At 41.7% G+C, this 16,045-nt stretch overlaps 1 protein-coding gene across 5 annotated transcripts in view; it reads left to right on the top strand.

The window, feature by feature from the left end:
* Positions 1–16,045, top strand: part of utrn (utrophin) — a 173,867-nt gene that overhangs the window by 131,655 nt on the left and 26,167 nt on the right. For all 5 annotated transcript variants that reach the window (XM_034143472.1, XM_034143473.1, XM_034143471.1 and 2 more), the window contains 7 exons: positions 1,213–1,274; positions 2,032–2,106; positions 5,527–5,728; positions 6,382–6,467; positions 7,772–7,929; positions 12,311–12,477; positions 14,772–14,883. In XM_034143472.1, coding sequence (XP_033999363.1) covers positions 1,213–1,274; positions 2,032–2,106; positions 5,527–5,728; positions 6,382–6,467; positions 7,772–7,929; positions 12,311–12,477; positions 14,772–14,883 — 862 coding nt within the window. The remainder of the gene's footprint in view (positions 1–1,212; positions 1,275–2,031; positions 2,107–5,526; positions 5,729–6,381; positions 6,468–7,771; positions 7,930–12,310; positions 12,478–14,771; positions 14,884–16,045) is intronic.

Raw genomic sequence — 16,045 nt, 5'->3', positions numbered from 1 at the left:
GACTTTTATTTCTCAAATGTCTTCCTGAAATCTTCTGAAACTTTCCTCACAGATCTTAGTGCGGCAACTGCCGGCCAGATGGCTTCTTGAAATACACACATGCGCACACACACACACACCACGACCAGCAGAGCTCAAATAGATGCGCTGATTGGCAGCTGCTGCTTCAGAAATGTCAGATTGTCTGTCCTGTGTGTCTGAAAGCAACCATGTTTGATCAGTTGTAGCACAGCCTTGTTTTATTTATTTTTAAAGCATTGGTTTTTGAGTAGAATTGGTTTGTTCATGTTTTTGTAGTGTGTGTATTTGTGTATCTTCTGTCTGATCCAGAAACGTAAACAGGGACTTGAGACAAGGTTCCTTCATATTTATATCCCATGGTGTTTGAAAAGACACATACTGTTGTGATGAGAGGGATTTAAAGTGTGTGTCTATTCGTGTATGAGTGTGTGAGTGTGTGTTTCTTGCTGTTTCATTCAAATGGCATTATGGGTGTTTGGGTTTTATACATTATTTGTGGATTTGTGGAGTAATCTACAGCCTCTATCCTCAATGTGTGTGCAATATCAAAAGAGATGCCAATAAAGTCTTCAGTTTGAATGCTTTAAAGGTGGGGTAGGTAAGTTTGAGAAACCGGCTCGAGATACACTTTTTGTTATATTCCATGGAATGCTCTTAACATCCCGATAGCAATGAATATCTAAAGTGCTTTGACAAAAAATCCATAAAAAAATGTCATCTGTGGAAGCCGTAGTACTGTAAAAAGCATGACCAATCATTTTAGCCGGCCCGGCTAAAGTAACTGGATGGCCTACCTGCCTGTCAGCCTTCCATCTGTGCACAAACTTATCTCGTGCCCTCATTGGTCATGTGCGCGTTCGTGTGTGTTGGAGGAGGGGCTCTGTAAGGAAGTGGCAGATTTGTTCCGGCTGTGTATTTTCAAACTCTAGCACACTCGAGCTGGTTTCTCCAAAGTTACCTACCCCACCTTTAAGTGATGATGATGATGATAATAGTGATGTTGGCGTGTGCGTGGCCACAAGTTTGTTTGTTTTTTGTATCTTTTGAAGTTGTTTTTCTGTCATTTTGCCTTGAAAGTTTAGCCAGTGTGTGTTTTGACTTCAGTGGCTCCTGTTCTGTTCTCTTTTGTGTTTCAGCTCATGAGTTTTCTAGGTCAGACTAATAGTTGTTCTCTGTTGTTGTTGTTTTCAGTCACCAGACACAGACCACCTGCTGGGATCATCCAAAGATGACAGAGCTCTACCAGTCACTAGGTAAGAAGCACAAACAATCGTATAATGACACAATCAACTGTCTTTAAGTCCTAAATGTAATCGCCACCGGAAAATCTTATTTAATCTTAAAAAACTCAGTTACCTCTAATGATATCCGACCAATCATAACATTTCTGTTTTATTTGACCATGTTTAAAGGTATTGCATAAATTGTCTTCAAGATAGAGGTGAATTTCATTTTTGCGGCGCTCCAAGTAATAAAGCATGCCTTTTAAAAAAGAAAATGTTAAGTCTAGAACCATGCACTCTTTATAATCCACTGCATATTTCAGAAAAAAGTTTCAATGAAAAGTTTTCTTATGAGGGATCAACAAAATCTTGCATGCCCAATTTTGTCATCTAGTTAGTTTACTCTTTGGCTATAACTTGATGGATTTCACCTTGATCTTTTTGCCCTCTCCCTGTTCGTATCCATATGGAGCTGTGTTTCCCAGTGGGGCGGCTTGTATGACCGTTCTTTAATGAGCAGCAGGATAAGTAATCAGCTGTGAAAGTTTGGGAGCGATTGCTGTAGGCCAGCAGCTCAACAAATAGCACCGGCTCCCACTGAGACACAACTCACTAACCTAATTACACCGTGCAAATCAGCCTCCCCTCGGTCAGCTCCATAGAGCATAGGGTCCTGCTTATGTTGCTCAGTAGGCTGATTTCTATTGCCCTTTGTTTTCTGATTCTCTGCCTCCGTTTTGCTTTGTCCGTTTAACTTTCATCTCTGTGTCTCTTTCCCTGCTTGTAGCGGATTTGAATGGTGTGAGATTCTCAGCATACAGGACAGCCATGAAGATCCGCCGACTACAGAAAGCGCTGTGCTGTAAGTAAGACGCGCACACACACACACACACCTTAATACCTACTTAAAACCTACATTTTAAGTCTGGGTTCAACGAGGGGATGCAGGAATGATTTGAAGCTTTGCCAGCTGCTGTGCCAGACCTGCGCAGGAGCCAAGGATATTTTGCCTATAAAATAACACACACTCTCTGTGTGAGTGTGTGCGTGGCTGTGCAGGATCTTCGCAATGCACAGTCACAGTTGGTGCTTGTGTTGAGCATAGCCTCATTTGGTGGGCACGGGTCTTACCTACAGTCTCAGGTGTCTATCAACCGCATCAAGTCACACACACACACACACACACACACACACACACACACACACACACACACACACACACACACACACACACTGCAGGTGCATTTAAACCCACTCTTTGCAACGTTTCAACCAGCATGGCAGCAGGTGCTTGTGCTCAGCAAAGTGTAATAATGGTAACAAATGTGAACTATTATCCAGCTGTTCACATTATAATAGCAACACACGCTGAGAATTCTACATCCCGCTGCTTGTAAGAAGTCTGCTCCGTGAGCATGTTTGAAATGAACAGATGAAGTGAACCATGCCTCGTGTCGGTGCATGTGCAGGCCGGTGTACCTGAATAATTGTGGGCATTAAAGAGTGTCATTGTGTTTGTTAATGAGTTTCAATGAATCAGCCGTATCTCATATTGGCTCTCTGATCGCATGCGCGTGTTTGTGATGAGAATGCATTAGCCAGAGTGATTTCCACTTGGGGCACTGCAATTCAATTTCATCCAATAGATTAGAACAGTCACAGCGCAAAACATGGACACACAAACATACACACATGCCAACACACATACACATCAGAAGGATCAGTAGTTATTACTTATTAGTCTGGATTCATGTGGAATTATTGCTTGGAGACCTTTGTGTGTGCCTATGTGTGTGTGTGCATGCCTGTGTGTGTGTGAGGGACTACCACACACACACACACACAAACACACATGACGGGGATACTATAAAACGTCTAATTAGGTAACGTTTATGCCAAGGGGCTGGTGAAGCACAAATGAGCTTGCATAGCATTCTACTAATGTGCCTCTCATAGCTTCATATCTGCGTGTAAAGTGAGAAAGCTGAGAGAAATAAAGTTTCTCTCTCTGACAGCCTGGCTGCCTTGCTGTGCCCGCTCCACGTGGATACAGCCCAATAATTAGTGGTGTCTGGGGAACAGGGGGTAACATAAGGCAAGGAGCGGGGGGGGTGACAGGGAGCATGCAACAGGGAAAATGAGGGGACTTTAGTGAGGAGAGGTGAGCGGGAGGTGGGCTGTTGGAGGGGTAGTTTAAACGGTTTCTAGAAAAGGGTCAGAGGGACAGATGCATACAGAGCAATAGACCATTGTGCATTCTTTCACTCTCTAGTTAGTATATCTGTAACAAAGTTTTCCAACATTTTAACAATATTTGTTGGATGCAATTAGTAATCAGTACCTTGAAAATAGAAATGTACATAAGGGGTAGGTCTAAATTACTACTAATGCTCTATATCCAATATGTAGTAGCATTTATTTTGATCATGTCAATTCAACACCTTTAGCAGAGTGAACACAATGTGTATTTGTTTCAGTCCTTGCACCGTCTATTTGTTTTGAACAACGATGATGGTTATCTGGTTGGTGTTTTCAGTGGACCTTGACTAAATAATGAATTAACAGTTCCATCAGGGTCTGAGCTTTCCCTTTTATAAGTCTTTAAAATCATGTAAAAATACTAAGTACTAATTCCACATTCATCAAAACTGTTGTCTTAAAGAAAGAGTTAAATATTTTAGGAAATGTGACTTTTGTTTTCTTGCAGACACAAATGAGCCATAGCGTGTTAACAAGCCAACTACTCTATAGGCAGATTTATATATTTTGCTCCAAACCAGGCTAACTTTTCTCCGCAGTTTTCAGTCTATGTGCTATGTTAGGTGCTGTTTACACGGGAAGGAAACGGGCTGTATCCGCTACTTTTCTCTTTCGTATAGCCCGTTCGTTCACACGAGGCCGTAACGGAACCGCGGAAACGGTCCCCTAAAACGATAACGGGTCCCAAGGTGGATAGATCTGCGGACGGAACACTATGGGGGGCCAAACGGCTCCGTGTGTACTGTACATCCTATACGATCATTTCCTGATAACGATGAAGCCATAGCCCCGCCTCTGCTGCTACAGATGTTAGTGCAAAATCTACAGCTCCTCTACCACAACCATCAGCAACAAGTGGACATGGAGAACTACATGAACTACATGTTGCTAAATCCACCGCGGAGAATAAACAGAAGGGCAACCATGGCAACCATGCTCTGGGGTCTTCCGCGCTGCTTTTGGTGTATTTTGTGGCGGAAGTACAGCGCCACTTACAGGCCCGGCATATGTACTACAGCGTCTCCAGCGAGTCGAGCGGTCTCGTGTGAACGGACACGTTTATTGAGCCGTATCCGTGTGAACGGAATACTTTTTTGATATCGAATTCGGTTCGTTTGCATTTCGTTTGCGTTTGCAGTCCCGTGTAAATGGGGCCTTAAGCTAACCGACTGCAAGGACTGGTCTCAAAGTAAACACACAGATATGAGGGTTGTATTGATCTTCCCAGTCAACCTTCAGAAAGAAGTAAATAAGCACATTTGTGTCTCATCACCCACACTCAGCTTTTGAATGCATCTAATGACTTTGTTTGATAGCGTTGTCTCAAAGGACAGAATAAGCCTGTCTCGTTAAATATTCTCCATCTTTTTTCCCTTTCTCTTACTTTAAGATAATTGATAGCTACAGTATAAAAGATAATGATATAAATACATTCCTTTTTTCTTATTAAGATTTGTTATTGAGTTATTGAAGATATAGCCAATACATTGAATCAAAAGAAACTAGACTGCTCTCAGTCTGACATTTATTCCTCGTTTGTCTTTTCTGTGCACATTTCTCTGTCTCATATTAATATTTCACAAAAATGATCCGTCTGTTCTTTGTCTCAACTCTCCGTAGCCTATTGCAGTTACAGTAGTTGTTTTGTTCCATTTTCGTACAAATATAAATCAGGTCTGCAGTTTCTAAGTGCCTCTATGAATAGACTGTGCCACTTTTTAGCTTCTCACCCCGTTCAGATTTGGCATTTAAAGAAAAATCTTTTGCCACTGCTTAAAGCTCATTGTACAATTCTGAAAGGTTACTAATGGCTCTTACCTCACCTTTTCTGTCTTTCCAACCCTCTGGCTGTCACCCCTTTGTTCCCTCTATCTGTTCTTGTTAACCTTCTTCTCTTTTTCTTAACTCTCACTGTCCTTCCTATCCTCATTATTTCTATCTCATCATTGTTTCTCTCCTACTCTGTTCTAATCCATCTATTTCCTCCCTTCCTGCCTACTGTTCCTCTCTTTTTCTTCTGCAGTTGACCTGTTGGACCTCAGCGTGGCCCAGAGCACCTTCGAGCAGCACAAGCTCACCAACAACAATCAGCTGCTGTCCGTCCCTGAAGTCATCAACTGCCTGACGTCCATCTACGACGGGCTGGAGCAGGAGCACAAAGACCTGGTCAACGTGCCGCTCTGCGTGGACATGTGTCTCAACTGGCTGCTCAATGTTTACGACACGTACGTATGCCATCTGTTTCCAATTTAAAACACAGGATTAGCAATGGGCCTCCTTTGTTTTATGAATTTGTCACAGATTATGACAAAACCTGTGAATTGTGCATGTTGCCACCTGCGTCCTCGCATTTTGAAAATGTTTCTAATGAATGCAATTACATTTCATTATATGGCACATTTTCTTGAACCAGATTGGATGAAAGTTTCAGAACTGATGCGTCACTATACTCTTTCATTTTCAAATCGATCTGCATTTGTGTCATCAGGCACAATGATTGTGTTATACTCTCATATTCTTTAACTCAACATATTCTGGCATTGAGCAGCAAGTGCCTCAGTTGGCATAGCAATGGCTGTGTATTCTTTTCTTAGACAAAACATGCATACGCACATGCTGAAATCCTTTCTGCACTTGCCTTCAGAGCAGGAACATACTGTATAATCACAGCCAGAATATTCCCATTACTTTCTCACAATGATAGAAGTACAGCAGCGCACATACACTCTTGAAAATGAATCTCTTTGAAAGCGCATAAAGATTTTCTGTCACTGCTGTTGCATATAATTTAGATCTGACCTGAATGCACGTAAGCATTTTGTTTATACACAGACATTTACCCACAATAAATATAACTGTGTGTGTGTGGTCCCTTCAGTGGTCGCAGTGGGAAGATCCGGGTCCTGTCGATGAAGATAGGTCTGCTCTCTCTCTCCAAGGGACACCTGGAGGAGAAATACAAATGTAAGTGCCAACAAGTCCGTAATATATATCTGCTGATGTACACTTGCACTTAAATGCACCACTGCCGCCCCCCCCCTGTCCCTGTGCAGGCCAGTCTGCAACATGTCCATCCCATACTGCTCGAGCACGGCTACAATCCCAACTGTATTAATCAGACTCACAGACAAAGAGAGATAGAGAGGAGCTGGAGAGCGGGTCGTCTAATTGCATGAGAGACCTCCTACGCATTTCCCCTATTCTTTATTTAAATTTCGATTCTGATTTATTTTTGAGGATTAGCGAGCGTGAATATAGGCTTGCTGCACTGGGACGAGACTGTCATTCTGGCTTCCTGCTCTTTGTTTCTGCTGCTGTATCGCTCCCTGTCTATCTTTCTCTGCTGTCACCGCTCACACCATTGTTCATCCCTCCAACATTGCTTTGTCTTCTGTCCTATCTTACTTACTTCTTTGCTTCATCCTTCTTCCCCTCTTCCTCCTCCCTTTCTCTTGCCTTGGCATCCCTGAGCCTATTCGTTCCACTGGCAGTTTCTATTAGCCTGAGAAGGGTATCAAGCACGCTTGATTGCATCGTTCCTGCTTTAGTCTTTTGGAGTCTCATTTGCTGTCAATCCCTGCACGTAGCTACACTGCAACACACACACACACCTAACCAGGCATGCTGCCATTCAACACTTTTTTTTATGACAGTTACGTATGTCAAGTGTCATACTGTGGCAGAAAATAGTGAGTTGGAGATGTGGGTCACAAGAGGTGTGTGTAGGAGGCGGGTCACTAACACACATCATTTCTGGTGTTGGCGTTTACCCTACATACTTTCCAGGAGCTGGCATCCAGGCCAGCCTCACATAGAGATCAAAGTCATCTGAGCAGAAAGACCTGTCATGCCCTCCCTCCTCTCTTTCTCCAGATTACCCTTTCGGCTCTCTTTGCTCAGTTTGTGCATGAGCTCTGAATATGTTCCATAACTTCGTCTTCACTGGCCGAGCCTGTGTCACTGGGCAGGCATCCATATCCAGAACAGCTCTGTCAGTCTCTGGGAGAATGTGGCGGAGAGTTGCAGGCAGGAAGAGAGATATTAGAGGAGAAAAAGCCTGGCAAGAAAGAAGTAGACAGAAAGATAAAAAATGCATCAACACCCTGATTTCTCTACCACCTCAAACCCACACACACTAACACTTTCCTCCACATCTATATATACCTATGTCTTTTATTTTAAATATCTCCCACATGATTTTGACTCTCACTCTCTCTTTCTCTTTCTATCCCGTTTCCCTCATCCTCCCCCCCCCCCCCCCTCCTCAGATCTCTTCAGGCAGGTGGCGTCGGCAGGTGACACGTGTGACCAGAGGCAGCTCGGTCTGCTGCTACACGAAGCCATCCAAGTCCCGAGGCAGCTGGGGGAGGTGGCCGCCTTCGGAGGCTCCAACATCGAACCCAGTGTCCGCAGCTGCTTCCAGCACGTAGGTTCACTCACAAACACACGTAGATATACACCAAATGCATGTGAGGAATATATAAGCTCATAAGCACACATCATAGTCTTAATACCGGATAAAGATACGCATGGGGAAGATATATTAGAATGGCAAATGGTTTAAAAAAACGTATGCATGCACAACCCATGTAAGAAATAATGCTTCTCTTTAATTACAAGTCATTATTATTATCAGTAAAAAACAGTCCATTTCAGATATGATGATGAAAATGTACTCATTAAGTAAGGACAAGTCTCTCACCGCAAATTGCAATATAAAACTATTGTCATTAATTGACAATATAATTAATCTGCAACTATTTTAATAATTTATTCAACATTTAAGTATTTATGATTATGAGAAAAATGACAGAAAAAACCGACTGCTTCCAGCCCCAATCAGGTTAATACTTTACATTTTTCATAGACCTATGTCCCCCCTGCCCATTTCAGAGTGAACAGGGTTGTTTGGGATTTTGGTTCTGTTTTTACGGTAAAACAAGCAATTCGAGGTGTTCACCTTGGGCTTTTCAAAATTGTGACGGACATACTGTATTATAAAATCTCATCCTAAGTAGTCGCAGTCTTTACGCAAACAAAATCAGAACAACTTGGAACACTGGGACAGTTCTAAACTAAAATAACTCTTCTTAATATGCCCCACATATTGCTATTTTTCATAAAGCCAAGTTAAACTAGAACATCCACCCGCAGTTGGGTGGTGCACCCTATTCAGGCAGGAGTTACGGTTTTGTATCTGATACAAACAAAACTGGTGACAGCCATCTGTTGCAGTTTAAATACTGTATGGCTTATATTCCACTTTAATCCAGAGACGATTTCTTGCATGGACTCCTTCTTGTCACACTCTGTGAGCCAGTCTGTGACATGAAGCAACACCTACTTGATACCCGTTCAAAGAGCTGAACATTATGAGCCTCAGAAGATGGGATTTATTGTTGGGCTGTTCCACTGCGCTGTAAAAGAGCGGGAGCGGTCTCTGCCAACATTTCTGCATCGGCTTCTAAATGTACCCATGGTTTGTCTAGCTTTTATATAAGTGTAAAGGTTTGAGAGTCACAGAAGGTTGGTCAAAGTGCTCTATATATCTAGAGTAACATTACAGATAATAGTTTTTGGCAGGTAATCGGTACTAAAAGAGATTAAGTTTTGGTGCATCTTCCCAAAGCTAATTGTCGCTAAGCACCTCAGTCTCCTCCACATCTCCCAGCCATCTAACACCTGCCTCTCTCAATCCTGTAAAAGTGATTCAATATTCAAGAACCGTGAAGCCTCAAATGGCCTCAAGTTTTCTGCTGGCTGTCCTCTAGTATTTTACAGCAGCCAGCTAACCACTTCCCTTGGTTTATCTCTGGACATCACTGGCATTTAATGATGCCTTTATCCCCCTAGGATCACTGTGTCCCCCTCTTCCTGTCCTGGCACATGCTTCGGCAGCCATAAACGGCAGCCAAACATTACAATTAGGAAGCTATACATTTCCCTGATCTGCTGCTCTGCGTCTCCTAAAATAGCAAAGTGATGCAGTTTTAAACCTTATCTCTCTTTTATTTTTCTCCAAAGAAAAAGACAAACTTCCTGCTTACGATTTATTTTCTCTTTATGACATATTAACACACACATGCACACGGAGAGGTGAGCATGTACACACACTAATTGCTCACAGACTTGATCACGAATTGCCATGCCAGCTGTAGTCCAGTTGCTCATTAATCATTCAATAATCAAACCAAGTTGGCAGGTGGAAACACACGCACGCACGCACTCACACACACACACATAAGCTAACCGCTGTGCCACCTGTGTGTCAGTCTGCCCTGCCAGTGACACGGCAGTCACCCAGTCCATTTGGTTTAATGTGCCTGTGATGAATGAGTCGCGCCGCCATAAATACGGCTCTTTGACTCTTCCTTTGTCCTTCTCCTTAACTTATCCATACTTCCCTCTATCGCGACATCCTTTCAGCCATCTCTCCTCTGCAGTAATTAATCTACTGTATAGGAGCCGTAATTCTGCCGTAAAATGGCACTATGGAAGGATGGGAGGCGAAGAGGACACTAGCATATAGATAAAGGAGAGATGGAGAGGTGCTCTGATTATGCAGGGGAAGGTTAAATGGAAAGGTGAAGGATGTAAAGATGATTTGAGATGTCAGCAGCAGTGTGAAAGTTTAATTGGCAGCGTTCTCGTTTGACGACCAGTGGGTTACAGAAGCTTTCTTAAAGTATGCCCTAACACTTCTCAAAGCCAACAACTTTATATGGTTAAAAGGTCAAACATGTGCATACATTGTAAATAATCAATGATCTTGTTTGTCTGAAATGCATTTACCCAGGTGAATTTCAGAACCAATACAAAAGCCCTTTGATACATCACTTTTAGGAATATAAACCTTTGTTTCTATAACTTAAAGGTCACCTATCATGCTATTTTAAGGCATATATTATGGGTCTCAGATATATAAAAAAATATAAAAACATGTCTATGATGTGTTTTGCTCAAATACCCAAAAGATCATGCATTTTAGACATCCCTTATATCCCTCTATTCCAGCCCTGTTTAGAGAAACGCTGATTTTGGGTCCTTAGCTTTAAAAAGAAAAAAAAGGGGAGGCGGAGCTAATGCCTGATCAGAATTCTACCGGAGATAAAGTTAAATTCTGCTGTGAAAAAACGCCATCCTGTTCTAAACTACATCAAGGATTATTTCTGAAACAGTATGGAGCTCAAATGCTTTTTCTCTTGCGGGTTTATTACAAGGTGAGTTCCTTTTATTTATTTGTGCTCTCCAGTACTTAGCTCTGAGTGTTGGCGAGGCTTGCTAATGTAAACAAAGACCATATTACGTCCAAAACACGTCAGGCATTGTTTCTGATAGCAACCTTCTCTGGGTCCACCATCCGATATTACGTCATATCGGCAGCAAATCTGTATCCGCTCGTTGTACCCCCGTTTTTAAAAGATTTGGGTACGGAGGAAAAGAGAAAGGGTTTTATTTTCTGACGCTGCGTGAGTTCCCCGACACACCGGGGACACATATTTATGTATAAAAGACATCAAAAAGTGCATTTTGCATGATAGCTCCCCTTTAACAAAAACTTCTCAACTGTCTAAACATAGGCAGCTTTACAAGAACTTCCTTATTATAAAACTTTCTGTTGTTGGCAAATGTTCAAAGATAAACTTTTTTATTGAATAAATATTTAAGGTATTCCGTTTTTGGTATTTGACCTTCTTTGCTTTAAAGACATTTTACATTATCGCACACCAAAGCTCACATTTGAATGTTGCTTTTGAGAACCGACTTCAAATGTTGATTAAAAAAATCCAATCCCTTATTCCAATTTTCAGGTTGGAATGCTCTTATTGTTAGTAAGAGCATACTAACATTGCTTGAATTGATTTTTAAGAAGATATGCTAATACAATTGGGAAACTTAAAATCTTGCCGGCATAAGCCTTGAGAAGGGATGAGGGAACAGGGAACACACACACACACACACACACACACACACACACACACACACACACACACACACACACACTCTATTCTTTTTGATTATTCTCTCTCCCTGTTTGACATGTATTCAGCCCGTTGCTGCATTTGCTGCCCTTTGTGTGTGTCAGTGATGATGGAAAGGTCGTCTTTGATTTGTTTAGCGGTAACAACGGCCATGTCAAAGCTTCTCACCCTGTGTTTGCCTTTCCAACGGGCTCATTAAAATCTCCTGTCAAACAAATATACTTCTGAAATATATTTTGTAAATGGTTTTTTTTTCTGTAATGTTTCTTCTGGTTGATTTAAAAAGGGACAAATGTTGATTTTTAGCTTGTTGTTCTTTAAAAAGCTAAGCAATTGTTTCACACCCAGAATATTTAAATCAATAGATGTATCACTGCGCTAGTGCAGGTTATATAAACAATAACACCTCCAAAAGTTTAGATCAGGAGTCAGGAGTAGGAGTTTGGGGGTGTTTTTCAGAGCGACTTGCTCAAAGCAATATAGCTGTTAGCTTACAGCAAAGCTATGGGTGTGTACGACAGTGTGGGTGTAATCAATCTATATTTATTGTTTGATATTTCAACCAATAAACTTGAATAAGGAGCCCGTAAAAGTTATTTAGTCTTGGTCCACAACTCAAGGCTGAAATGTGCCTGAGGGAATGGTCATCTTAAATGTGTCTACATCTTTATTAGCCTTCCAGTAACAAGCAAGGATATACAGCCTGCTATCCATTTATGTGAATTAGTTGAGCATGTTTTCCAATCATTCTACAAAGTGCTTTTACAGCTTACCACCCTTGTTGAACTTTTACAGAAATTTAAACTTTACCATTTTTACGCCCAGGTGACCAATAAGGTGGAGCTGGAGCCCAGGCAGTTTGTTGATTGGATGCGTCTGGAGCCCCAGTCCATGGTCTGGCTTCCTGTCCTGCACAGAGTGGCTGCTGCAGAGACGGCCAAGCATCAGGCCAAGTGCAACATCTGCAAGGAGTGTCCTATTGTTGGCTTCAGGTAAGCACACACACACAAAATAAAGAGTTTGCATATAACGGACCTCACACACACGAACGCAAAATGTGGCAGTGTTCTGTGTTGTTCTCTCGAGGTTGAGCATAAAGGGCAAATCTGCTCTGGAGGGCAGGCATTTAACTAAATGTCAACAGCTGATACACCACTGGCTAAATACCATCCGGTGGATTGCAAGGACACACACACACACACACACATACACACACACATATACATACACATACACATACACATACACATACACACACACACACACACACACACACACACACACACACACACACCCCCAAAGCTGCCTTTGCGTCAGTTGTTTCTGATCTTATCGTAACAACAGGTAGAGAAACATGTGCGTTGCTTTTCAACAGCTATAGTCCATTTATCATAAAAAAATGGTTCTTTCACTTAGCAGTTTTGCAGCGAGAAGCATTTTCCGGGCCTGGTTATATGTGCTACATTATCCCAAGTGAAGGAGGGTTGCTGGATTGTCCCCTTCAGGTTCCTTGCTTTGCCAGCAGCAAGAGAAATACAGTCAGACATTTGATGAAGCACACGTCTGCCAAGTTCTGGCGTTGATCGATGAGAGGGAGCGATGGAGGAAGGAGAAAAGCAGAGAGCACGGACGAAGAAGAGGAAGGAAAATGCGTAGCAGGCATTTTGTAGATTTCATTTTTCCTCTTGCAAGAAGCAGGAGTTTTCAAACTAGCATGGTACATGGGATTGTCCAAGAACTCAAACTGAATTTCAAGGACAGTGTGTCAGCAGATATGTTTACATTTGATAAATGTCAACTCAAGCCACCAGATATGGTTTGGAATGTTAACAAGCCAACAAGCCAAATTTAACATGCTCCATTTCTTCTGCATTGAAGCAAGCTTGTCCTGAACATATGTTACAACAGCTTTTTTTACTTTCAGTGTTTGATCTGCTAACAATAATTAAAATGCAATAGCTTCTCCCACAAGAGGCCAGTTTTACAATAGACCTTCATGGTGTTTTGAACTTGACATTTTGTTGTACTGACTAAATTGGATGTTAACATTTATGTTTTAGAGCAGTTTTATTGCTCCAGTTATGTCTTAATATCTTCTTGGATATGGCATCTTATTGCTATTTAATTCAGTGATCCCTAACCAGGGGTAGGTCAAACATTGTGAGTACTTCTTCAGTTGCCGAGGAACATTTGTGGTGTAGCTGAGGTAATAAAAAAAAAAGGAAATTAGGACTTGATATAAGAATGTTATGAACATAATTGTGTGTGATGTTGATTTTAAGTATAATTAATGTCACATAACATGTACACTTTACCAGCTTAGCTGCTGAGTACATACGTCCCATCTGTCTAAGTGGTAACATTATTATAATATCATTAATACACTTATTTCTGCTATTGGTATTATTGCTTCTTTTGTTATTCCTATATCAAACACTACTGACCATACAGTATCTTTATAATTTTTGTCTGTGAAGCATATGTCCTAAAATCTTGCACGGGAGCTTAATAAAAATCACTTTTTAACAGATAACGGATATCACGTTAGAAGACCAGACAGTGCATGTCCCATCATTAACCAAAGTTGTTAGTGTATACACTCATTAATTAAAGGTCTTCTCAGCACCTTAAACTGTGAAGGTGAATTAACGCCCCCTCCTCATAGTAATATGCTGCATGTCAGTATGTAATGGCGCATTTGACTTGGCGTTGTCGTGTGCGCTGTTGCATTCTTTTGATATATGGCCGCCTCGCAGCTCATCAGTCAGCTAACCTTGGGAGAGCTTGAGAGGAGAGAGAGAGAGATACAAGACTTAAGCTATTATGTGTGAATGGCTCCTGTCTCAATTGAGCTGTTAAATGGCCTTCCGGCTACAACTGCTGCCGAGGACAACATCCTGACAGTTGTTGTCACGTTGTTGTGTTTTGGTGGAAATCCAACTGTCTATCACACTGCCAGCATATTGGGAATGGTGTGTGTGAATGAACACACGTGGAGGATTGTGTGAAAGAGTGAGTGGGGAAATCGACAGTTCTCCATGAAGCCTTAGTGTAGCCTGGAGATGATTCATGATGAAGGGCGACATATGTGCGCACACACACACACACACACACACACACACACACACACACACACACACACACACACACACACACACACACACACACACACACACACACACACACCTTGAGGACATGAAAGTGACGTGTACACACACACTACGTCCAAACTGTAGTATTCTCACTTTTCACCTTCCTTTCTTTGCACTCATCTCTCTCTATCTAGGTATCGCAGTCTGAAGCATTTCAACTACGACGTGTGTCAGTGCTGCTTCTTTTCTGGGCGCACAGCCAAGGGCCACAAGCTCAACTACCCCATGGTGGAGTACTGCACACCGGTAAGAGAGTAACGCACACACACACACACACACGCACACACACGCACACGCACATACAAATACACATACACATACACATACACATACACATACACACATATGCGAATGCAGAGGCATCTAGCAAAAGAAAAACTCCTTTAGAAGACTTTCATACTGTGACAATGCATGGTCATTTGCATCGGAAAATCCAATATTTACAAGTGCTTCTTCCTAGAAGATTATTTTGTAGCATGAAAGCAGTATTTGTACCATTTAATAGCCAATAATTGCAGGAAAAAGATTAAAAAACTATCTCTACCTTTTTGTCGTCTCTACACCCGTTATATCTTTCATAGTGCTGTGTAGCATTTTGGGAGTCTGATGAGTCTTAGAACTCATACATCTTAAACTGGACTACTCTGTTAGTATTTAAGCGTTATACAAGTACCTGACCCAAAACGCTCCAAAACATAGCAGTCTACAGGTAAATGTAACCTAAAGATTGAGGTAGTGAAATCCAATACGATTGAGTCATTCTCCCCACAACCATTTAGCCTTCTAGTGTTTCATTTAAAGTTCTGCAAGACATTTTTATTCCCTCACTGTGATTAATGCGGGTTGACATTACTCCTGCCACTACGTCCTACTTTCCTCACAGTTGATTTCTGCAACTTGTTCCACAATCAAGCCTCCCGGCAGACCCCTGGCCTAATTTGAATTTTCATGAACAAATGGTAAAATGTTCGTGGCTCTCGGAGGTCTTCTTAGAATCACTGCCAGAAAGCAATATTTCACTTTACTACTACACAGAGAGAAGAATATTAGAAAGGCGAGAGCTTGGGGAAATTGAACATTGCCCTTCTTCTCAATTAGGATTGCACACTTGTGGGCCAACTCATTTCAATTTTGCTTAACGTCTAACTTTGAGTGACTGGAGTGGAGACGTTCTTTTCATTTCTGTCTTTTAATTTGCTTTTTCAATTTTGCAAATGGGATAGATATTGACTCTGGGAGAGTAGCTGGAAGGAGTGGTGATCATTCTTCCCTGAGTAAAGAAGCCCAGCAGCTGCCGGCCATGACTTTGAAAAAACTTTTTTATATTCAGCTAGGCTGCAACAACAAAGACTTAAAATGTTGGTTTAAGCGTATTACTTAACTTTAGGTTGCGTTAATCACAAAAATC

This window comes from Trematomus bernacchii, unplaced genomic scaffold (assembly GCF_902827165.1).
Source record: "Trematomus bernacchii unplaced genomic scaffold, fTreBer1.1, whole genome shotgun sequence".
Taxonomy (NCBI): Eukaryota; Metazoa; Chordata; class Actinopteri; order Perciformes; family Nototheniidae; genus Trematomus; species Trematomus bernacchii.
Note: the sequence above shows the minus strand (reverse complement) of the source record. Positions and strands in the feature narration are given on the sequence as shown.